Source organism: Protopterus annectens, chromosome 3.part0 (genome assembly GCF_019279795.1).
Source record: "Protopterus annectens isolate FY-2018-M chromosome 3.part0, PAN1.0, whole genome shotgun sequence".
In the NCBI taxonomy this organism is placed as follows: domain Eukaryota; kingdom Metazoa; phylum Chordata; order Ceratodontiformes; family Protopteridae; genus Protopterus; species Protopterus annectens.
In genome coordinates, this window is record NC_056731.1 from 964,152,438 (window position 1) to 964,179,984 (window position 27,547).

Here is a 27,547-nt window from a genome sequence, read left to right on the forward strand (position 1 = left end):
GCAGTCATGATTGTGGATGGTCAGGAAATTCACATAGTTTGACAATAGCATTTCTTGTACATCCCTATTAATGGCCTCAGATACAGTCACGATAGTGCATGGTCAGGTACTCCACATACTTTGACAATAGCATTTCTTGTATCTCCCTAGTATTGGCCTCAGGTGCGTTCATGATTGTGGATGGTCAGGTACTACACATACTTTGACAGGAGCATTTCTTCTACCTCCCCAGTAATGTGCTCAGGCACAATCATGATTGTGGATGGCCAGGTACTCTACATACTTTGTCAGTAACATTTATTGTACCTCCCTTTTAATGGACTCTGGTGCAGTGATGATTGTTGATGGCCAGGTACTCCACATACTTTGACAATAGCATTTCTTGTACCTCAGTAATGGCCTCAGGTACAGTCATGATTGTGGATGGTCAGATACTCCACATGCTTTGACAATAAAATTTCTTTTACCTCCCTGTTAATGGCATCAGGTATAGTCATGATTGTGGATGATCAGGCACTCCACAAACTTTGATAATATTATTTCTTCTACCTCCTTAGTAATGGCCTCAGGTACAATTATGATTGTGAATGATCAGGTACTCACATACTTTGACAATAGCATTTCTTGTATCTGCCTAGTAATAGCCTCAGGTGCAGTCATGATTGTGGATGGTCAGGTACTCCACATACGTTGACAATAGCATTTCTTGTACCTCCTTATGAATGACTCAGGTGCAGTCATGGTTGCAGATGGTCAGGTATTACACATACTTTGACAATAGCTTTTCTTGTACCGCCCTAGTAATGGCCTCAGGTACAATCATGATTGTGGATAGACAGGTACTCCACATACTTTGACAATAGCATTTCTTCTAGCAACTTAGTAATAACTTCAGGTACATGTTATGATTGTGGATGGTCAGGTACTTCATATACTTTGACAATAGCATTTCTTGTACTTCCCTAGTAATGACCTCAGGTACAGTCATGATTGTGGATGGTCAGGTACTCCACATAATTTGACAATAGCATTTCTTGTAGCTCCCTAGTAATAACTTCAGGTACAGTCATGACTGTGGATGGTCAGGTACTTCATATACTTTGACAATAGCATTTCTTGTACCTCCTTATGAATGACTCAGGTGCAGTCATGATTGTGGATGGTCAGGTATTACACATACTTTGACAGGAGCACTTATTCTAGCTCTCTGGTAACGGACTCAGGCACAATCATGATTTTGGAAGGCTATATACTCCTCATACTTTTTCAATAACACTTCTTATACCTTCCTAGTAATAGACTCAGTTGAATTCATGATTGTGGATGGTCAGGTACTCAACATACTTTGACAATAGTATTTCTTGTATCTCCCTAGTAACAACCTCAGGTGCAGTCATGATTGTGGATGGTCAGGTACTCCACGCACTTTGACAGTAACACTGTACCTGGCCACCATCCATGGTATTCCTCTTCATGCACTGGTTGTGTAACAATGTTTGAGTTTGGTTCCATGTTACATTCTGCTTACATATGCTAACACATACTGAACAGGCATCCACACTACTGAAGTTCAGGACACTCCTGATTGCATCCAAGTTGGACATGACACAGTCTTTTCTGCAGATAAGCTTTAGGCCATAGTTTGGGCTTTTCTGAAAAATGTACTATGCTTTTGGTTCATAGGTAAATACCAAACTATCAGTCTGCATACAATTACAAGCCTAAGCAATAACCAGAGGACAGATTCAAACCCTGTACCTTGTATCTGTAAGGTAAAGATCTTAACTGTTATGCCAACCCCCCCTCCCGTTTTGCCACTCCGGTTACTGTGTATGAAAGTATCAAATAATCACACTCCTGAGAGTGATTCCAAACAAATGCTTATCTGCACTGAGAACCTATCATGGCTACACACATCCAGAAATGGTAGTTCTACACTTTATATGCCCTGTTCTCAGTGATCTGGCACCTACAACCATGACATCTGAAACAATAAAACAATGCTTATGATATGTATTGTGGTTCAACTCACATGCACAGTAAACCACAAGTAGAAAAGAGACACAGGGACATCTATATATTATGCAGCATGGATCAGTAGGCACACTCATTGGGGTGTTAGACATAAAGGTGCAACTACTTTTATCAGAGTGAAAAACAGAGGGCCATATATTAGGCTTGCGAGTATTAGTGGACAGTGGCATGAAACATGCTGAGGACAGGTATGGAACTGCTAGTACAATGCTATTTGTCAGATGCTCATGGCCAAAAGTACTATCCCAAGTAGCATTCAATAAGTGGAGCTCTATTTGTACATGTGCATTAATGAGCAGGTTGCCTGATATGGATAGGGGTTTGTTGTAGTAAATACATTACCTTCCTGCTTCACACAGTGCAGCACAGCTATACTACAATGTGTGTTTGTTTTGCATTGATTGAATCATTGGCATCCCCTATACTGCTTACTCTGTGGATGGCTTTGGCTAACATGATATGGGAATACCAAAACGAAGGATGTATGCAAGTCTTTGAGTACAAAAACCAAAAAATTGACCTGCAAAGAGTGCCCAAATAAAGGTCAGAAACCAGCCACTTGATGGAAGATAAGCAGTTTATTCACAATAACGCCAACCACAGAACTTGCGTTTTCGACTCAAAATTCACGTCTTCATCAGAAGTGTTTAAAAGACTTAGGTTTTAATAATACTTACAACTGTATTTTTGTTGGTTGTTTCTGTTTTGTTTAGTATTTATCAGCATTATATTTGTTTTAAAAACAAGGGGAATCTCAGTAACAATACTGCATGATTGCACTTTAAAAAGTTGATTGCTTTATTTTAATGACGAACTTAATTGTTCAATTGGCCGATCAACTAGTGTATAAAAGCAGTGTGGCCTCATTTGGAATTTAACCTTGAAAAAGCCTGGAATTGTCCAGGCGAAAGCGCTTGGTGTTTTGTGAATAAAAGCTTTGTGGTGCAACTATTTGGACTGCTTTTTATCATCTTTGAAGGAAATCCAATATTTATGCAGCTGACTTTTCATTTGTTCTGCTTGGCTTACCAACTTACATTCAACAGCTGGTTAACAAGATTTTACTACATCTACTGAAGACTGCCATCTTCCGTTTTGGTTTTGGTCCGGGTCTGGTGAGCTTTTCCTGGTTTTGTTCTAGTTTTCATCTGCTTCGTTGGTTCTTTGCTGTTATGTCGGAAGAACCACCAGCCACGGATCTCTTAAACACTCCCCTTATTTTAAGGGATAACAACGATGACGCTCCAGTAACTCGATCTGAGTTTAACCAAGTACTAGCACTGTTGACTAATATCAACAGGGTTCTTACGGGGCAGTCGGACCCCGATGTTGCAGACTTTTCATTTCCTCCGGGAAACCAACAACAAGTAATACCGCATCAACAGCAAGCAACATTGCTTCAACAAAGATTACGTACGGCGCAGGAGCCGAATGGCACCGCTAGTACAAGCGGTATTCTAAGAGCTGGGACAGCATTAACACATGAGGAGAACTACAACAACAGGGCGTTAAACGGCGGAGATATGGAGAATTCATTCAACTTTAAAAAATGGACAGAACTCCAACCGGAGTTCAAAAAAGGTACTTTTCATCAGAATACACAGCAGTTGGATGTTGACTTTGACTCTTTCAGTAACAAACTGTATTCATACAAGAACTGCCAGCTTGAAATTAGTTATCTAAAAGAATGCATTAATGTAAAAAGAGTGCCGAAAGGCCTTAGATGCTATAAATTTCCCAACAGTGCTACTGTTGGTTCAGTTTTACACACACAACTACTTGAACTTTTTAATCAAACTGGCCTGGAAATGTTAGATTTGATGGTGAAGGACTACCAGAACAAATGCAATGTATTTTTGGATGAATTGACTGTTTTAAATGATAATATTGTACAGCATAAGAATTTTCTTAGACACAAGAAGAAATATGATGAAGTGTTCCTAGAAGTAGACCAACACTGTCAGAAAGTGATTGACAGAAAAATAAAAAAGTTAGATAGAGATCTTTCAGAATGTAGAGAAGGGAGAGCTTATCCCTTAGGGTTGAAATCTAACCAAGTTACAAGGACTAATGAAGTTGAATATGAAAAAAGAAACACAGGCCAGAATGCTAGAAATGTACAGAACCCTGAACCGTTAAGAAGGAGTGAAAGATTAGCACAAAAAGAAAATAACAACTCTCCACAGGGTTTTTACTTTCCCCAGGGCAGACCAGGGGGGAGGAATTTGAACGCCCCATACCAACAAGCATGGGGGAGAACACACAATTAAATAAAAACAGCAGCACTGAAATTTGTTTGAGTTCTAATTCGAACGCTAACTTTACTGTTGTTTCATCTGACAACTTTAATATTTATAACTACACCAACTTGGAAATCACCCCGGTTCATTTTGAACTATTTACTAAAGGGTTAAACTATGTTCCGTTAAGACCTGCTTATGTTCCTAAACTACTAATAGAACTGAAACTGTTTATCAGGAACCTCAATCTTTCTCTCTTTTTTAAGGGGCAACACACTGTCAGTAGTAACATCACTAGGTCTAGTCTTTTCAACCCACCTTTGCACCCGAGTTTAAAAATATTTGAAGAACTTATTGAAAACACCCTGAGAGCTAACTTATCAAATAGACAGGACCCTCCACTTAACTTCAACATTAATTTAGTAGAAGCTATGGATGTGATAAGGGAGCAAAAAATCAGGGTTATGAAACCGGACAAAGGGGGTGGGATGGTCTTAATGAAGGCCTCTGACTATGACACAGCGATGTATGACATTTTGCAGGATTCTAACACTTACGAACAATCATCTATCAATGAACTCAATGTTGCCCAAGCTAACATCAAATACACTTTAAATGACCATTTGCTCCAAGGGGTGATAAATGAAGAATTATTTAACTATTTAAATGTTCCACATCCAAAAACCCCAATATTATTCGGTATACCAAAGGTTCACAAAGGAATATTTCCTTTGAAATTTAGGCCAATTGTTGCTGGAGAAAACAGCATCACTGAACCTTTAGGCAAATTTGTTGAACATAAAATCAAATCAGTAATTTCTACACTTCCTTATGTGTGCAAAGATTCCTGGGAATTTTTGGCCAGTATTCCATCTAATATCTGTCATAAAGACGTCTTGATGATTACTATAGACGTAATAGAATTATTCCCAAGTATACCTCACGATACTGGAATTGACTGGTTTTCTGACATCCTGACAAATTTAAGTGAACTAAGTAATAACCAGATCAATTTATTGACAGAATTTATGGAAATTATTCTCAATAACAATTACATTTTTTTCAATGGAACATACTTTAGACAGAAGAAAGGGGTAGCCATGGGCTCCCCTTGTGCTTCATCCTATGCGAACATTGTTCTGCATAAATGGGAACAAAATTACATACATTCTTCAAAATGGAAACACAACATTCTTTTTTACAAACGATACCTTGACGACATTTGTTTACTGTGGCAGGGCTCAAAAGAATGTTTTTTGGAGTTCTTTGAATACATTAACACAACAACTAACTTCTTGTCTTTCACCTATGAACTTAACACTAACTCATTGCACTATCTGGACATCCTTCTTACCAAGGATAGTAAAGGGGAACACTTTGAATCAACTATTTTTAGGAAGCCCCTATATTCTAACACATTCCTGCACTTTGAAAGTTCACATCCCTTCTACACTAAAAAAGGAATTATAAGGAGCCAGTTGATTCGAGCATCGAGAATTTGCAGTACTTTAGAAGCTTTTTTGAAAGAGGCTGCAAATTTAACCAACATGCTGGTAGAAAGGGGGTACCCACTTCAGTTAATCAATATGATAACTGAAGAGATAACAAGAAAAAGAGACTCTGAGTTTCCACCCTTGTTAAGTAAAGGTCTCCTGGCTATTAACAACAGGAACAAAGGAAACAAAGATGTACAAAACAGTTTTAGTTACACATATACTAAAGACGCTGCTTTTATTGAAAACACACTACAAGCTTTTTGGTTTATGCTCACATCACAAGAAGACATTAAAAACTATTTACCAAGGTCACTAACTTTCATTAGAAAGCGGGACATAAACCTCAAAGGAATGCTGGAACAGAATACCAGCATAAGGAACACTTTCAACACCACGTCCCCACACAGGAAGAATGGGACTTTCAAATGTGGGGCATGTAGACAATGTAAGTTCCTGTTAAATGCTGAGAAAATATTTATTCCAGCTAGGAATTGTACTTTAAGAGTGCTGGGCCACTATAATTGTAATACTACGGGTATAGTTTACCTAGGTACATGCACTTTTTGTAATGGTTTCTATGTGGGTAAAACCACTAGAACCCTTAAAAAACGTATATACGAACATACATATGAAATTGAAAAAAAGAAAAATACTAATGCTTTCTATAAACACTCTCTACTTTGTGACAAGATGTGTATAAAATTTTTTATCTTGGAAAGAGTCACCAATGACCCTAGGGGAGGTGACTGGGAAACCTATTTGGAAACTAGAGAGCTAATCTGGCAAATTAAACTAGATGCTTCAAGGAGTCCTGGAATGAATGAAAGCATTAGCATTAATAGTATATTGAAAATGAGAAGGAATAAGTTATAAATCTCTTCAATTTTCATGTATAAGTGTATAAATTTACAACTTTTAGGAATAGTTGGCCTATTCCAATCTAGTAGTTTTTAAAAAATGAAAAACAATATTTAACTAATTTAAATGAGAAAATTAATTATTAATATTAGGAATAATATAATGAATTAACATAAATTGTTTTTTAATAGAATGGACAACTAATTAATTCCAATGGCAATTTCAATGGGCATTTTTTCTTCTTTTTTAAAACAATATGACATTCTATATTTAAAGAACTTTTTATAGTCACAAAACATGTTATTTTTATTGATGTGTTTTTAAATGAGTAGTTTTTAAGTTTACACAAATTTGTTACACAAGAACATTCAGTGGAATTTGCTAATTTGAATGAATTTATAAAAAGACTTAGGTTTTAATAATACTTACAACTGTATTTTTGTTGGTTGTTTCTGTTTTGTTTAGTATTTATCAGCATTATATTTGTTTTAAAAACAAGGGGAATCTCAGTAACAATACTGCATGATTGCACTTTAAAAAGTTGATTGCTTTATTTTAATGACGAACTTAATTGTTCAATTGGCCGATCAACTAGTGTATAAAAGCAGTGTGGCCTCATTTGGAATTTAACCTTGAAAAAGCCTGGAATTGTCCAGGCGAAAGCTTGGTGTTTTGTGAATAAAAGCTTTGTGGTGCAACTATTTGGACTGCTTTTTATCATCTTTGAAGGAAATCCAATATTTATGCAGCTGACTTTTCATTTGTTCTGCTTGGCTTACCAACTTACATTCAACAGCTGGTTAACAAGATTTTACTACATCTACTGAAGACTGCCATCTTCCGTTTTGGTTTTGGTCCGGGTCTGGTGAGCTTTTCCTGGTTTTGTTCTGAACTAAACCACCCTTACCAAACTTGCTAGTTGTTACAATCATATTGCTAGATTTGCTACAGGTGCTACCTCTAGGACCACCATTGTATCAACCTAATTCAACTAGGATGGCTGGAGTGGCCCAGTCTTCTCCAATGCAACCAACTTATAATAACCCACAAAATACCATATCATCCTGAAGAAACACCAGCACTAAATAACATCATCAAACCATACAGCAACCTGAGGTCACTATGCCTGGTACAAACAACTAAGAGCATAAATGTGGCTGGGGACTCTCTATTCGCCAACTCAGTAAACAAAACTTGGAATATACTACCTGTCCAACTTACTCACCAATCTTCCTTAACCCAGTTCAAAAAAAGCCTCAAACTACACTTCCAACAGCATTGGCAATGTCCCTGCTTAAACCCCGACTAATCAGCACACGCTGTTCCTGCAAACTCTCCCTAAGCATTTCATTCATATACTCTAATAAGTGTATGCATTCTTGATGGAACTTAGCCCATAACTGCATGTATTATTGTCTGAAACTGAAGCCACATGATTTTGATGTTGTCTACTATGTTTTATCCAAGTTTGTAACCCTACTGAAAACTGCACATTATACTTATCTCTAAATGTTTCCATTGTTCCTAATGTATTTGTACTCTGCTTTCTGGAGTTTTTCTCCCCAGGCCTCCACTGAAAATGGACATATATCCAGTCGGGCTTTCCCGGTAAACAAATGTAAAATAAATAAATAAAATGAAATTAGTAGTTGATGAACTGCAAAAGAGGAATGCATAAACCCTGATTATTGCTTTAGTAAGTATAGGTTATGACTTGTGTTAAATTCTTATATGTCTTTTATTTCCTGACTGATCTTCCAGAAATTCATTCAGCAATCTTTAACTACTTAGGGAAGGATTTATGACAGCAAAGCAGGAAATGCTAAACAATTATTTTACACGCCATGAAGTCAATATATTCTAATGAGAAAAATCACAACCTTTGAGAATGACACTGACAGATACATGGGCTAATTACTACAATTATCAAAGGCCTTTCCTTTCTGATGAACCACAACTGCAGAGATTTAGTACTGGATACTCAACTGAGAGGCTTAATATTGAAGTGTCACTGTTTATCTCGCTTCAGAGCTGGAAAGAGGTTTGCAGATACCTGTCATGCATTATTGATGTACATGAGAATTTGATTATGTTAGTCTCAATAACTTACCTTTAGAGGGCAAGGATCTATTAACAGCAGAGCAATTTGTCAAAAAATTCCCAGAAATTTAGACTGGCTGACACAGAAGGATATATCAATCATTCTACCAGTCAAGCAAGAAAGAAATTAAGGCCAAGGACCCAAAAGTGACAAAAGTCTTCCTTGTCAGCATGTGTACAAACTTTATAGTTGACAACTGAAATGGTCTGCAAAATTTTATTTAAAAGAACTCTTTTGCTTTGCACTACACATTTTCAGAAACAGCATGGTATCTAAAAATTGGCCAGATATATGGTTGAATGCTTCGATATCGGATGTGTGCAAAAAATGTATCCAGCTGACTGACAGAAAAAAAAAAACTGCAACAAACAAAAGAAATGCCTTTTATTATTTCTTTTAATAGAATGTAAATGTAATCCACTGCTAGTGTTCAGAAATGGAAAACAAAAAAAAACAAACAAAAAAGTCAAAGAGACAAAAAGAGTGCCTTACACTTTGCCGGATGCTTCTCTGACCTCTTATAATGATCAATTGATTCTTAAAATTGCTAGACCCCCTGCGATTCAATAACGCCTGGACTAAGTGTACACTATTCTGAGTGAACAGACAACATTGACATAACTGTCACCTTCTGCCTCCTAATTTTAATTTTCCTACTGATATTCTTGCAACTTTAAATATTGACAAGGAGTCGTAAAGGTTACCACAAAGTGTAGACTACATGTACTCTTAGTGTAACATTTCTGAGTGACTAGAAAGCACATAAATGTGATAAGAATTGTATTGAATACATGTTGTGTACACTTAGTGTACATTTAGTGTAGGCTTTATTGAGTCACTGCCACAGCCAGACTGACACTCAGCAAGTCACTGTCTTCACCCTTTTCATGGATATATGCTCATCATGTACTTGTACAAAACAATGAAATATATGTATTTTTTTTTTTTTTTTTTTTTTTAGCATAAAGGTCCTGAGACAAGTCCACTACATGCATATGATCTATACACAAGCAGGTTCAACAAAACTTTTGAAATGATGAAATAGTGAATCTAACTACAATTTTTTTGAGGGCGATCTTCCATTCTCTTGCCATCAACTGCATCTTTTTCGCTTATTTATGACATGAAAATAGTATATGCTGGTGGTGAGAGCTGGACAGAGACCAGCAGTTTGAGATCCTGTTCTTTTTTATTTATTTGTTATATGCTAACAATGGTCCTGACCAAGTAGTTCTAGACAGTGTATCTGTTCATTAAGTATTTTTATATTTACTCTTACTGGTGTTGGAAATCCTTTTTTTTTTTCACTTCTTAACTACCACATAGACCACTGACTATGGGCCCTTGCTGGATATTTGTTAAATAACTCCACAATGACCTAAAAAATGTCCATTTTTATGATACACAGAAATATAAGTTCAAAATATAAATATTTTTTTTCAATGGTTGGGAGGGTGGTCTAATTGTTTAGGTGTTTGCCTTACAAACACCAGGTGCAGGGTTTGAGTCTCACAAAGGATAATTGGCTAGGCTTAAAATGGCTCACAGGGGCAGTTCGCCTAATACTAACTAACTTATGTCTGTGTTATATTAGGTCTGAATAAAAAAATCCACTCTACCTTGAATGCCAGACCTCATTAAAGTACTTGAAAACAGAACCATGCAATACTAACAACTGAGCAGTCTAGACAACTAATTCTTAATTAGACAAGAAGCTTCCAAAAGCAGTTTTTACCATCTGTGATAGCAGTCACTCATTTTCATTTACTGCATGGACTGGTTGCAACTGATTGTTGAGATACCAAATGAAATAAAAATTTCACCCAGCAGGTAAATGATATGTTAGTTAGGGGTTAGAGTAATTATGAGGTTTTTATGTAAACAATGCAAAACAATTGTGCCAGCCACTGTAAATTACTGGAAATAATAAAGTTTCTCTTTATAACTGTAGTTTCATTTGTAACACAGCATGGCATGTGGACAGGGAGAGAGAGAGAGAAATAGAGAGAGAGAGAGAGAGGCACTGAAAGGGTATGGATTTTGTTATGTCTCCTAGTCAGGTCAGATAAAGGTTAGAGTTACAAATGTTTTTTCATTCTTTATTTTATTTATTTATTTATTTTTGTGCTTTTCAGTGATGTTTAAAAATAAACACACCCTAAATACTGTTTTGATCAGGGACTAAAAGAGGACAGAGCCTGCCAGCAAAGAACAGCATTGGATGGTAAAATGACTTTTCAAAGCTGTTAGAACTTCACTGTTTCACCCTTATAAGCAGAAAGTCTGGCAGAACTAAGGGTCTAACAACTTTCAAAAGCTGTTAAACTCTATTACAGCTGTTATTACAGCAGGAGGAACACTTTGTTTCTGCTTGCAGCACACCTCAGCTGTTTTTGATTATGCAGAGCATCCCTGAGTTTGCCTCATATTTTACCTTGTCTATTGTAAAATTTTGAATTGCTGGTATATCACCGAGGATTACAGTAAAAAAATAATAGCTATAATTTAATGTTTCATACCTCTTATTTTTCAAAATAATCATGTTGCTGCAGAACCTGTCATCCTATTAACTTTTTGAATGAATTACAGCAATATTTAAAAAGTTCTTTGATTTTGATCATTTGACACCTGGATCTGTCCAGAATGTTTAAGCAAACAATTTGACATACACTAATGCTGCTGTCTCACAGTGCTCACGTAGTGTTCTACTGGCATTCAAAGCCTATAGATCTCTATATTTTCCTACAATTTCTCTCTCTTTTTTTATACATAACTGGTAGTATAGGGAGTAGATATAGCTCTATGCACTATAAACTATTATGATCTCAAGTCATAACTCTCAATATTGTATTCATGGCGTGGGTACTAACATTTATCCTTTGATCTTTGCTCTTGAGGTGAACTTCTTGGCATCAATATCTTGGAACACATAATGAGCTGGCTATGATCGCTGCCCAGATCAGAAAATGTTTTTAGTTGCTTAAAGGACCAGTATATAAATGACCGCTGTAATTTATTGTTCCCCAGTCCCACATGCTTCATGCTGTAACACTTTGTTCTTGTACTTCTTAACTGCCTTTCGATATACTACAAATAGCTATCTATGGCATGTAGTGACTCTCCGACCAATGTTGCAGGATTTGGTCACTAGTTTTGGAAATTGTGGAGGTACAGCTGCATTCACATATTCATGCCTAGACACACACACACACACACACACACACACACACACACACACACACACACACACACACACACACACACACACACACACACACACAGAAAGATCATTCATCTATATATATGCACCAATACACAATCCTAGCCTACCCCCATATCTGACCCATACTACCACAACCTCACAGGCAAATGCACAGCTGCACATCCATTCGCACATATTTATACACTGATGCACAACCTTCCCACTACCTGTCTGGGGACCCAAGTAACAGTGATCTCACCTTTGATAATCACATTACCAAACTGGTTAGAAAATTCTTCTAGATGGCCCACCTAATCACAAAAGGGTTCGCATCCAGATCAAAAGAGGTCATTGTGTCCCTCTACTCATCACGCATGTATCTGTAACATGATCAGGTGAACACAAACTTTTGGTCATCTTCATTAATATGCCCAGCCAGAGTAACATATGCAGACAAATGATTCCCTGCATTGTTCATCTGCATAAATACATTTCCGGTGTAGACCATACTGTTAATTAACATAGGTTCCTCCATCAGAATTTCACATTAGCATTTAGCACAGCAAAGGAGACAGCCTAACATGGTGCTGTACATCTTCATGATACAGCCTAACATGGTGCTGTACATCTTCATGTTACAGCCTAACACGGTGCTGTACATCCTCATGTTAGAGCCTATTACGGTGCTGTACATCTTCATGTTACAGCCTAACATGGTGCTGTACATCTTCATGTTACAGCCTAACACAGTGCTGTACATCCTCATGTTAGAGCCTAACACGGTGCTGTACGTCTTCATGTTACAGCCTAACATGGTGCTGTACATCTTCATGTTACAGCCTAACATGGTGCTGTACATCTTCATGTTACAGCCTAACATGGTGCTGTACATCTTCATGTTACAGCCTAACACAGTGCTGTACATCTTCATGTTACAGCCTAACATGGTGCTGTACATCTTCATGTTACAGCCTAACACAGTGCTGTACATCTTCATGTTACAGCTTAACATGGTGCCGTACATCTTCATGTTACAGCCTAACATGGTGCTGTACATCCTCATGTTAGAGCCTAACACGGTGCTGTACATCCTCATGTTAGAGCCTAACACGGTGCTGTACATCTTCATGTTACAGCCTAACACAGTGCTGTACATCTTCATGTTACAGCCTAACATGGTGCTGTACATCTTCATGTTACAGCCTAACATGGTGCTGTACATCTTCATGTTACAGCCTAACATGGTGCTGTACATGTTCATGTTACAGCCTAACACGGTGCTGTACATCCTCATGTTAGAGCCTAACACGGTGCTGTACATCTCATGTTACAGCCTAACACAGCGCTGTACATCTTCATGTTACAGCCAAACACGGTTCTGAACATCTTTATGTTACAGCACCTTGATAGCGCTATCTCTGAATTAGAAATGATTTCCCCAAGATGTACTCCCTGTGTATGCATTGCAGGAACCTTTCTGAATCCATCCCTATATCATGAAATGCTACACAAATGAATAAATTAACAGTCAGGACATACATGTAGTAATGTAGCATTACAAAATGCAAAATTCAAGAGACATTTTTTTTTTTAGTCATGTGTGCCAAGAATAACTGGTGACTGAATTCTAGAGATGAAGACATAAATCATATAAGAAATTTTAGAAACATAATTCCAAAGTATTAAAACAGATGAATTAAAGGTTTTAAAAATGAATACATATATTCTACAATTAAAAAAATGAAATATAAAAACATTCTTGAACTTAAAAAAATGACTGAGTTTACAAGCTTTAACGCAAACAAACAAAATGCAGAATGCTGCATTGTTAAACCATTATGTTGGAAATGCTAATAAATGGATTTGATCACCAAATAATAATTTTCTGTGGCGTGTGCTGCCAGCATGTTAAACCACAGCATCCATAAATCAGTTGATTACTATCAACCACCTGAGAATTCTGTTCTGTCTTGAATGTTCAAAGTGCTTGATAAATAATGCATACAACAACTCAGCTTTAAATGCTGTTCTACTGGAAACAAATGCTAGCCCCTTGTCAAATTTACAAATGAAAGACAAACTGTGAGGATAACGGCTTACCTGACCAGGTTTGGCATTCTCACAAACAATTATGTCGTAATCACTAGACAGCTCTGGAGAATTGTCATTAACATCCAGAACCTGAATACCAACTGGAACATGGCTCAACAGACTTGGATTATCTGTAAGGCAAAACATTAATAAGCTTTTAACAGCATGAAAATTGAAATGACAAATGTGCTTTTCAAAGCATGCTATTTGAAAAATAAATAAATCTATAAAATGCTTCTGACAAGCTTTCGGAACTCAAACTAAATATACTGTATATTAAAATAAATTATTTTTCAAAGAAATTCTGCACTTTAATGATCATTGTATTTTACCACAGTTACTGCTAACATCATCTGAAGTTAAACAAAATATGATTGCAGTCTGTTTTCAAGATTAGCTTTTATTTTATGTTTTAATTGTGAAAAACTAAAATTTGTAAGCAGTACTAAAGGTGGAGATATTAGCAATGTCCATAAACCCAGCAGCCCCAGGAAGAATATTTTCTGAATAAAAGCAGTTAAAGAACAAAAACATAATTACTTAATTCACTAAGCTGCACTTTAAAATATTATTTAGCTCATATGCTTGGCTTTGGTCAGGGAAGAATTTAACTCTTAATAAAACAAAAGTTACATTTACATTTCATTTGTAGGCATGACTGGTAGTCTTTGAAGTGTTTTATCCTTTCAGTTACGTTATGCCCCATCTATTATTAACCACAGAAAGTGCTGTACAGAATGTTGTTACCGGACAATTGCAACAAATGAAAAGACAAAAGATAAATCAGCTTTTACTGAAAACTAATGACTAAAGTGCCTGCAAAGAGTACATGGCATTCTGCTGCTTAAAAGGGATTGTGCCGACATGAACATTCTCTTTAAAATTATTAATAGGGTATAAATGCAAACATGATGAAGCTAACTTAGAATAACAGACATATGAAACATTTATTGAAACCCCCCTGTTTCATCCTTTAATAAGTAGGTTGAGAGTGGCATGTTTGCTCTTATTCTACAAATTGCCTCATTATGTAGTCTGTGACATATTACAGCCTCAAAAATGTATAATATATACAGTTATATATAAAAATAATGTGTTAGTAGATATGTGGAGCCATCTATGTATTAGTTAAAAACAAATCTCTCTATCTCCATCTTTCTCTCTTCCTATCTGTCTATACATGTGTATATCTATCTATCGATATATATATATATATATATATATATATATATATATATACATGTATATACAATACATGAATGTATACATATCTGACCAAAATCCCCTGATGACATGAAGAAACAAGCAGGGAATCAATGACAGGAATGGACAACCAAAGAATTGGTTGATTCCTTGCTTGCTGCTTCATGTCATCAGTGGATTTTGGCCTTATTTGTTTTGCTTTTCCACTTGAACACTTTTTTGCTTGTAATGTATACATATATTCTGATGGACAGAGAGAGATGTTAAATCTCTCTCACTTTGTATATGTGTGTGTGTGTGTGTGTGTGTGTGTATTGATATATATATATATATATATATATATATATATAAATACACAAATATATATATATATATACATACACACATATACACACACACACACACGCGCGCGCACACACGCACACACACACACACACACACACACACACACACACACACACACACACACACACACGTATGTTGATGGACAGAGAGAGTCGGTTAACTCTATCTCAGTTTTTACAAGCACACATTTATATTTATATATATATATATATATATATATATATATATATATATATATATATATATATATTTATGATGTATGCAAATATATTGAGCTGTTAACTCTCTCTCTCTCACTTTTTACACAGACACACACACACGCACACACACAGAAACACACACACACACACACACACACACACACACACACACACACACACACACACACACACACACACACACACACACACACACCAAACACACACACACACACACACACACACACACACACACACACACACACACACACACACACACACACACACACGCACACACACGCACACACACACACGCACACATCCATCGATCTATCCTCAACAACTTTATCCCATTTTGCTCACAGGGTCGGGGTGTCACTTAAGCAGTGTCAATCATCTTGAGCCAAAGTTTGCACTGATATGTTATTCACCCTGCCATAGTAGTTCATCCATTCCACTCACTCACACCTATGGCCAATTTAGTGTGTCCAGTCCAACTAGTGCATGTCTTTGGAATGTGGGAGGAAACTGGATACCCGGAGGAAGCCCATGCAATTGCAGGGAGATCATGCAGACTCAACACTGAAAGTACTCCAGCCCAAAACTGAACAGGAGAATGTCTTGCTGTGAGGAGACAGCACTATCCACTGCACTACAGCAGCCCCCCAACCACACACATATATGTATACACACACACACACACACACACACACACACACATATATATATATATATATATATATATATATATATATATATATATATATATATATATATATACATATATATATATTTGTCCTGCTCCTCCCCCTTTTTAAAATAAACCACACCAAACACATAGACTTTATTCACACAGAAATAACAAGAATTATCTCCATCAATAATGATCTCAGGGCAGCATACCTACTCACCCTGTTGCCTTCTCCACCAGGGCAGCATACCTACTCACCCACCACACTGAAATAGACAGCGTACCTGCTCACCTCCTGCCAAACCAACCATTAACCAATGAATTCTCCTTTATTCAAATAGTTTCCAGCAACTCACTTACTCCCCCATACAATGTAGGACCGCCTTCCTTAGAGGAGGAACAGAAGAGGACAATACTGTCTCTCTTCTCCACCTTAAACTACCAAAAATCTTCATCCAAAATCAAAAAAAGGGAGGGCGGTAGGGCCACCAACTCACACCAAAATGTGCCTACTTCCTCTCTGCCCTAACACTTAAACTTGCTATAAGTCCCTCCCTCCCCTACATCACTTCCCCTAAGCTCCCTTACTCTTTAACTGTTTAATAACTACACCCAAAGCCTACAATCTAACCTACCTACCAACACTCAACCATTAACTTCCTAAAACTATACCCCCCCACCCACATTTACTACCTATGCGTTGGACCAGGACAACTTAGTTTGTCCCAAATTTCATTTGTCCCTGCCCCACTTTTAAAATAAACCACACCAAACATGTAAAGCCATTTGATGACTTTATTGAATATCATTAGATAATAAACTGTATTCACACAGAAATAACAACAATTATCTTCATTGATAAAGATCTGAGGGCAGCGAACCTACTCACCCTAGCCGATTTTACCTCAAGGCAGTGTACCTACTCACCTGTTACCTCCTCCAGCAGGGCAGCATACCTACTCACCCACCACACTTAAATAGGCAGCATACCTGCTCACCTCCAGACAAACCAACCATTATCCAATGAATTCTTCTTTATTCAAATAAAGTCAAGAAACTCACTTACTCCCCCATACAATGCTGGACCACTTTCTTTAGAGGGGGAACTGAAGAGGACAATCCCCTCTCTTTTCTCTGCCACCAGCTTGATCCCCAGTCTGTTCCCCCTCCTAAACCCTAACCTCAGCCATACCCTCTAAAAACAGCTTCAAATGAAGATTAATCAAATCTAACCCAACCTCATTCAAATGCACCTCATCTGCATGATACCAGACATCCTCCCATCCCCAAAATCTCTATGTTCAATAGTATGTATCCCAAAAATTCTTAACTGCCTAGCCAATCTCTAGTTAATAAACCTCCTGACCATTTCAATAGCCCTATAACTATAAGCATTCCTCCAACACAAATGAGGAACCATCTCTGACTAAACACCATCCATACCCGGGTACAATGTCTGCAACCTCAACAAATCCTGTAGAATAATATCTACTAATCGCTTATTAGAAAGAATTCCAAGATAATTGTCTCTCAAATGAATCACTAATATGCAAGTACACCCCACCCTCAATTTAACCTGCTCGAATTCATGCAGCAATCTATCCCACCTAAGACCCTAATCCCATGCCACATCACTGACCATCCTAAATGGGACAAACACAAATTTCTCCCATCTTCCCTGACTAATGCATGCTTCTCCACCCAGTGGATATACAAGTGCCCCAAGATGAGTATCTGTTTCCCTGGAAAAGAAGAAAAGAAAGTCATTAATCAGACCAAAAACTTTTATCTACTATATGATAAAAATGCTTTTGAAGACCACCTCCCCACCCTTTAAATAACTTCAAAGGAACTACCCTCTCTAGCTAAATCTGAAGCCCTGCCATTTCAAAAAGAGTGAGGTGCAAACCTTTCCACTGGAAATCCCATGGAATGTAAAACCCTCCTAATCAAAAATATGAATCTCTACTTGACACAACCTTCCCATCCACCGAGCAAAAAATTAACTCAAATAAACTCCCCTTCCACCTCCTCCTGAATTTCTTGGTGCACCTTACTGGACAAAGGCTAGCATTCTTGTCAGGGTTAAGCACCATCAATAAACCTTTACCCAGTTGATCTGTTTTACTCTTCTGTAATGCAGTAATAAACTCTCCCTCACCTATGATAACGTCCTTCCAACATAAAGAACCTAACAACTCAGAAACACAGAAAGTGCCAAAATATAGCCATATACACAGTGTGCCTCACGTGAAATAATCTAAAGACTCACCTTGTAATAACGCTAACCCCTTCAAGGAAACTTTCAGTACCGCCCTCGTCAGTGACCATCGCATATCCCTAAATTCCCCAACCACTCTCCCCCACCCCTTCAACAGCCACCCTATTGTCCATGACTTTGTAAAATCATGCAACCCCAAAATGCTAATAGCAGCCAAATCCACCATGACTGTCTGTAATGCCTTACCTAGTCCCCAAACTCGAGCTACATATCGCAACAATAATTCTTCTGACCACACCCCTTCCTCTTCTGGCAACTGCAGAACAAGCTGATGAAAATCAGAAAGAGCCCTACCATAAGCCTTCCTTGTAGAGGGAGCCCAAGAATGATGTAACACCCTCCCGGCTACCTCAACCCAAGGTTGCAAATCTCCTCTGGCAGGATTTCCAGTACTTCCTCCACCCCTGGAGCCAACAGCCGAAACCTGCAAAACTGAAATCAGGACAAGCTATTTGCAATATCATTCTTTACACCAGGCACATCCACTCCTGTAAATGAAAAAAATTGATTAACAGACTCTGCAAAACCAATTTACGTTATACTAGCAACAACAATCCCAACTTAGCCGTTTTCTTTTGTAGCACCCTCACCACAGCCATATTTTCAAAATGAAAAACTACTTGCTTTACTGTAAATGCTGCTTCCACACTATGGAAGCTACCCATATAGCCATCAACTCTAGGAAGGCCACATCATGCCTCCATTCCTGCTTCCATGCCTGAGGCCATTTAGCTGCAAACGACCAACCTCAAAAGTAGGTCCCCATACCAGCACCCCCAGCTGCATCCATAAATAACTGAAGTTCCTCTTGCCCTACCCAGTCAGACTACCAGAAAGAGATCCCATGAAAATGTGCAAAAAACCTTCCTATGCCTCTGCCTGTCCTTCACTCACCAGCAAAGAATCATCTAAATAGTGCACCGCCTTTTGTGTTCCCACTCTCTGCTGCCATACCCAATGTAATATCATACTAAACATATCAAACATCGCACATACCACTGAACAACCCATAGGCATAGCTTTGTCAAAATAGTACTTTTCACCTACTCTCATTTCCAGCAATTGCCAATCTTCCCTCCTAATTGACAACAAGTGACAGGCAGATTCAATGCTCAATGTCAACTTTAACCAGCCATGGCTCCTGAAATTCCCTGATCCTCTTCACGGCATCTTTCATGGATGCATAATGCACCCTAACCTCCTACTTTGCAATAAAATCATTCACTGAATTCCCTTCAGGATGAGACAAGTGATGTATCAATCTGAATTCTCCAGCCCATTTCTTTGGCATTGGCCCCAAGAGTGACACCTTATAATGACTGAAAGGTGGACTGTCAAAAAGACCCAATAAACATACCGCTCGATGCTCCTTCTCCACCAAATCCTCCAAAATGTCCTCTTTACCTTGCACTGATCACAGGTTCTTACAACCCACCCACTATCCCCCACACTGGACTTAATAAGAAAACCCTGATAAAGCCCCTGTAATACCTCATTCTTAATCACACAGCCGGGAAACTGCCTAAGCATAACCCGCAGAACCACCAACTTAATGGGGAATGACACCCCTTCCCTCTAAAGAACCCACTTCCCCGAGACCCATGAAAATTACCCCTACCTCGCACCAGTTGAAACCCTTGTGAAGTGAGAAACTCACCCTCATGAGCTATAACATTGGAATTCCATGTGGAAAGGTCTTGCCGACCACAAAAAATGACTGAATGACTCCCTCCACATCTTGAGCAAGTGTGTGCAAATTTGCACCCTACCCCCGAGCAAGAACCACTATTGAAAAACCAACATACACCCACTCCTTTTCCCCCGCTCACCCTGCTGTTAAAGCCACCATAACTATCCATCATTGTGGCTAACCATATATCTGGATGACGCACCTCCCAATGTAGTGAATGGTCCACAGCCTTCCGTTTGTGGAAACACTGATCATACCATAGCCACGCATTCCTTGGCCTTAGCCGTTGTGCCTCCCAAATAATAAGGAAATAACCTAGAGGTGGCAGGGCCAATGACCCATCCTTCTCCAGCTGCACTGCCATATAGTATATAAAACCAACCATCCAATTATCCCACATCCTAGAGTGAATCTTACCTACATTCTTCCTCCCCAAAGTCACTAATGCCACCAACAAGTCCTTACTATTAGCTGACTCAGTCTCCACTAACTGCTGGACTCCTTCTGCATCGATCAGCTCAAATACATCAACATATTCCCCTTTCCAAATTTTCTCTTTTACCAACCCTGGAATATGCGGAGTCAGAAAGACCACTCCTGCCTCCTGTCCCAAGGCTTGGGTGGCTAATCAGTCCCCCGGCCACAGCCTAAAGTCTGGTTCTACTTCCCTGTCTAAAGTCAAACCATACCCAGAACCTAAACCAACCCCAGTCACATCCCCAACAGCATACCTGAATACCTGTGCCATCCCCCTCTCTGCACCCTCTATCACCTGCCATCCCCTCCCTAGATCCCCACCTAGCAATTCCCCTTCATCTGCACTCCCTCCAAGATCCTCAATACTCCCTTCTCCAGCCAGCACTGATGAAGCAAAAACATTACCTGTACCACCATCTTGAGATGTACTGGGAGCTGATGCCTCTACTGTGACTGCCTGCTTTGCTGTCCGCTGCCTTTTCCCCAGGGCTGGGGTTCTCAATGTGGTATGTCGCTTCTTCTGACCTGGAGCCTAATCCTGTTCCGTTACTGTCTCAGACGTTGCCACCTCCTGAAATAACTCTTTGGCATGGGCCACAATAGCTTGCCACCACTGACGTAGTCCTGGTAAGTTAGCCACCTGTAAGAAAAGAAACACATAACATTAATAACTCTCCTCAGACTACTATGCCCTATCCCCACCCCAATCCCCCCTTTATTGCATTGCCCTACCTTAGCCTGTGGGGGGGGGGCACTTGTCATGCTAAAATGCACTTGAATAGACCAGCCCTACCCAGTCCTGCACCCAGGACCCCATACCTCTCAATCTCTGAGCAAGAACCTTGACAAAGCCTAAATGGTGGGAGGAAAAACAGGGACTTTAAACAATGATCATCCCGGTGACAATTAATCCCTACTAGCTATGCATAAGCATGCAACTGCACCACATAATTAGCCCTGCCAAATCTTGACACACGACCCTGTGCACCATACTCCAAGCACTTCCCCACTACACCCTTTGAGATTTTGAGGGCTCAGCCAGGACTCCGGTCAAATCATCAACTCTGCCAAGTCTGAAACCCAGGGTCCTGCACACCATTGTCAGAACAATGTATCACTACACCATCTAAGCTGTCTATAGCCACCACAATCTCTACTGACTCAAACCCAGTCCCCCTGCACCCATCTGCCACCTGCCCACATAAACCCCCCCTTACCAGTCTTGAATCCAGGACCCTGCTCACCTTAGTCAAAGCAATTTACCAGCAAGCTCTCAGCTAGTCGTTATCAGCATGATATTCCCGCTCAGCCTTTCCTGTTAAGTGTCTTTTATTTTATGTCTATTTTTTTAAGTTCCAGAATCCCGTAGCTCTCCCTGCTTAACAGGAAGAACATTACAATGGCTTGCAGCAATGACTGTTGCCTCCAATGTACATGCGTGAAAGCAATGACCCTGCTATGACCTCCCCAGCCTACTGACATTCGAACCGTTGACATAGAACCATGGAATGAACCCAAACAGCCGCACAAACCTATAAGGGAGCAAATAAAGCATCCCCAACCACTACCACCAATGCTAACTGTGAAAAGGAGGACAACCCACCATAGCCACCAGCCACAACCACCAGGACCTACACTGATCAGGCCACCGAGCCTCAGGCCTGCCACCAGACTGCATGGCCCTACCGCTCCCCGTTTGGACTATCAAGACCGTGACCGGACAGATGAAATGAACCCCAAAACACTACTGGACCACCAGCAATCATCCTCAGCACCACCAGACTACCGGGGAACCAAGAAGCCAACAGCCATACCACCAGGTAAGCCATGCACCACACTCCAGTCATGCACCACACATCAACTGCATGTAGTTCCTTTTAGACACCAACTCTCGCCCCTTCCATAGACTCCCTACCTCATCCCCCCATTCCAATACCCACTATAGCACCCACCACAACTCCCTTTTACCAGAGGAGAGGAAAAAAAAAACATATCTATCTCCACATCGTTCCTTGCCACCACACACTCCATCCAAAGTCTACCTGAATCCACGATACCTCTAAGTCATTTGGACCTGAGCTAGCTGCTACACCACCACCACCAGCTCATGCCACAATATGCCTACTTCTTCTCAGCCCTAACACTTAAACCTGCTATAAATCCCTCCCTCCCCTACATCACTTCCCCTAAACTCCCTTACTCTTGGACTCTTTAATAACTATACCCAAAGCCTACAATCTAACCTACCTACAAACACTCAATCATTAACTTCCTAAAACTATACCACCCCACCTTTACTACCTAAGCATGGGACCAGGACAACTTAGCTTGTCTCAAACTTCATATATCGATGGACAGAGTTGTTAATTCTGCAAGTTAATTGGTCGACAACTACTTTCACTCACAGAACAAATGAACAAGAGGCACATTTTCAACAAATATAAATGAAAATCTTGAAAATAACAAGTTCTTTTCACCAATGTTGTGATTTTCTTTATAATAACTGTATGAGAAAGAATTACATTAATGCATTGAAGAGGTAGCCATCCAAGTGGAGATGAGTTCTAGGCATAGTCAATACAAATCTAACAAACAGTTGTAGCTCAGAAAAGCTGGAGCACACATTCACAGGTCAAACTAAACAAAATGTTTCAAAATTACTTCATAACCAGCACAGTTTTACCATAAATAAAACAATAAGTACAACATTAACATGGTTGCTGTTTATATGTCTAAATGAGCAATGCATGATAGCATAATTTTAATATCAATATTATATTAGTGAAAGCAGCACAGAAACATATAATATAATCATTAATGATTTCTAGATGACTATACGTTTAACAAAGATGGAGTGCTGGTCTGTTCAGTCATTTGAGGGCATAAAATAGAATGGACAGAGTCAGTAACATTACTATGTAGCTGCTAATATAATAAACATACAGAGGAGAAGGTAAAGGAGAAAGCTTGACTGAGGCTTAAGTACTAGACATTTTGTAGATTAATCGTGATTGTAATAATCAGTACATTATATGCTGAATAGGTCATTGTAGCAATAATTTTGCATACAGCAGGTAAAAAGTAGTAACTATATTTAGATGTGCTATCAGCATCAGTAAAATTAGTCTGCTATTTATTTATTTATTTGACATTTGTTGACCGAGTTGGTCTGACTGAGCAAATGCCTATTTTCTGCAGACAACCAAGGAGAAAAGCTCCAGATGATGCAATGCATAAGTAGTTCATAAAAGTATAACGCAATACAGACTAAGATGAAAAAAAATACATATCGTTACTACACAAACATGTTAAAAATTACCAAGATAACACTCAGTGATATGCTTCCTATACAAAGTTCAAGTGGATTTTCTTACTAAATCTAGGTCTCAACAAAGAGGACTATGGAATCCTATTATGCTTGGTCAAAGTAGATTAGAGATGAAGTTACAGTAAGAGAGTAGGCTTAGGAAGTTTTGAGTTAAACTTGTAATTGTAGAGTCGGTTAATGGTGACTCACAAGAAAGATTGGGCGGGTGGCCTAATGGTTAAGGTGTTTGCCTTGCAGGCACAAGGTGCAGGATTTGAGTCTCGCAAGAGATAACTGGCTAGGCTTAAAATGGCTCGCAAGGGCAGTTAGCTTAGTATTAATCTATGAGCCTATGAAGATGTAACCCAGATTCAGGACTGTAATGTTAATTGTATAATCAATCATATATTATCCTGTGGAGGAAAGCAGAAGATATGATACAGAAGGGATAGCAGAGAGTAAAGAAGATTAGGGGGTTACAGACTAGGGGTCTGCAAAGCATTTGCTTCTCTAAGCTGAGGCCAGGAAGCTTAGAATTTTAACTTAAAGGGTTTATAGTTAACAGTTCTATGTTCTGCAGAAACAGTTCCAGATAATAGCTTTATTGCTGATGAATACACGTTGTTTACTAACCAGATCATAAATTGCAAGTGAGAGTAAAGCTGCATTTCTTGTTTGTGATGTAAGTTAATAGTAATTGTTTTGCACAGTTGGAATTTTCTCAAATGTTCAGGGTGGTAATTGCTATGAGTACATGCATGTATGCTTCACGTAATCAGTTGTACTGACCTCTACTAAAAAATTAGTATACATTCCACCTCAGCAAGTAAAAGGCAATGATGATTCCTCTTGGAAGAAAGGGAGACAGAGCTGCAGAGTTTACATGATGTGATCTGCAGACATTCCAGAATAGAAGGAAAACCGTCAGCTAGAAGAGAAAATCCTTGGAAGAAGTACATATTTTCCTGAAAAGAGTTTGGTCTTCTGGGCAAAATTCACAAAGGTATTTTCATAAACTTCACAATCTCACACAAAAGCTTGAGCAGGAGCCCGAGGTAGTAATCAAACTTGCTTTGCCAGGGTCTCAGTTAAATGACACAAAATGACATCAAACAATGCTGCATTTAATGAACACTTTGTATTAAGTACATTTGTCCTTACAAGACTTTTTCAGAATCCAAATTTTACTGATTTCCTGATGTTTAAATATTCTTGTTACATGATTATGTACTTTTCCATTTCAATTTAGAAGCTGTTTAATGTTGCAAACTTAAAATCTCCCCACATCAATAATGTCATTATCTATAACAAAAAATATGAATTTCTTAAATTCCCTACATATCAAAGTGTGTGGGGTGATTACAATGCCATATTGGAAGAGACAGAAATGAATTGGCAATTAAAATTAAATGATACTGTTTTTTCCTGTTTTAATGACAATGTCACTTTAAGAGGGATGTTGAAGTTAGTGCACAGTCATTTTAAATGATAGTAGAATAAAAATGTGTTTGTGTGTGTGTGTGTTTGTGTGTGTGTATATATATATATATATATATATATATATATATATATGTGTGTGTGTGTGTGTGTGTGTGTGTCATATTTTATTACAGTGCATTTTAAAGTTAAGATTTTATATTTGTAACAGTTTTTAAATTGAAATGGAAATGCACAGTCATATGATGAGAATGTATTTCAAATTATTTAAACAGCAGGAAATCAATATTATGTTTTATTCTGAAAATATCTTGTAAGGACAAAAGTGCTTAATACAATGTATTCATTAATATTAATGTTGTTTGGTGCAATTTTGTGTCATTTTTTTGTTTGTGGTGGATTTTACTTATAACTTATCCATGATATTGTGATTGTTGTGAGTGTCTCAGTGAAGGAGTCATCAATCCAGCAATATGTGAATTGTTCACAACAATGTATGTAAGAAAAATTCAAAAGTAAGTACAATTAAATTATTTAAGCACATTTTCAGGTTTTCATAGAAATCTCCAAAGCATTTAATAAACAATCTATATAATGATAACATAAAAAAGTCATCTTTAAAATGATAATTTAAAAAACTGAATACAAGCATTTTCCATGTTCTACATAAAATTATGTTCCTAATCATGAATAAAACAATTAGCATATTGTTAAAGATTCCATAATTGTATCTGCTACTTGATGAAAAAATCTGAAAGCAAAATAAATTATTTCTATAACTTTTCTTAGCAGTAGACATTGGTTATTGATATGCATAATAATGGACTTGTAAAACATTTTGATAATGTCCTTTTCTCAGTATCTCAAATGAATCAAAGTGAATGTATTGGCGTTGTTATTTAAAGCAAAGCAGCACAAAGAAAAGAGGATTTGGAAGAATATGTAGGAATGTGACATGGACACAACATGGTCGAGTATCACTCAGCTTTGAATACTAAGTTATAACTATTACCAACTTCAGTAATACTCTGGAAACATTGCCACTTGGTATATAATGAATCCATTCTAAAGGGATTCATTTTCTTTATGATATGTAAACTTAGTCTAACCACTGACATCATTTTAATAACAAACAAACTACTCCTGGCTATGTACAAAAACTGGCAAGGTAGCCCTCTACTTGACGAAACCAGTAAAAGCTATGCTTTCATTTTACAGTATTATTTTGTTGTTGTTGTTGTTCAGTCTGACAAAATCGTAAAACAACACTTGGAAAGAAATTACACAAGCAAGTATGACAGGTTGACTGAAAATTTAACATTGTCTTTCCACAGATATCATGATCTAACAATAGTAGTAATTATAATGATGAGTATAATGCTGATATTGATGATAATGTTAGTTCATAATGGAGAAGAAGACATGCTTGTGAACTATTGCCAATATAATGAGCATCTACTCCATTTTATTCATTATATAAACATAAGTAAAAATGCAATTAATATTTCAAACAGGACGGTGATAATTTATTACATGATCAATTTATAGTGCAGTCACTACTTTAATGACATAAGATTTTCTTAAAGATTATTTTTTCAAATACTATCACATATTTGAGACACTTCCAAATGCATAAAATACAGAAAAAAATCTTCTCAGCTTCTGTTATTTCTGGTCTGATGTTCTGATGAGAAATATTTTCAAACTGGGTGAGAAAATTTGTTCCATTTTTTTCCTCTGTGGTGAAAGTTGAGAGAGACATAGTAGGATCCATCATTCACATGCTGGACAATGGAGTTTTAAAGGCCACCATTCCCTGAAAAGGCTTACAGTATTTAAGGGACTGATGTGCAATGGACCTTTGTGATGAATGCCAGTGCTACCATAATTAGTTCTA

General features: G+C 38.1%; 1 protein-coding gene across 4 annotated transcripts in view; it reads right to left on the reverse strand.

The window, feature by feature from the left end:
- Positions 1–27,547, reverse strand: part of CDH18 (cadherin 18) — a 3,071,238-nt gene that overhangs the window by 275,962 nt on the left and 2,767,729 nt on the right. For all 4 annotated transcript variants that reach the window (XM_044065283.1, XM_044065285.1, XM_044065286.1 and 1 more), the window contains one exon: positions 14,032–14,153. In XM_044065283.1, the coding sequence (XP_043921218.1) occupies positions 14,032–14,153 (122 nt within the window). The remainder of the gene's footprint in view (positions 1–14,031; positions 14,154–27,547) is intronic.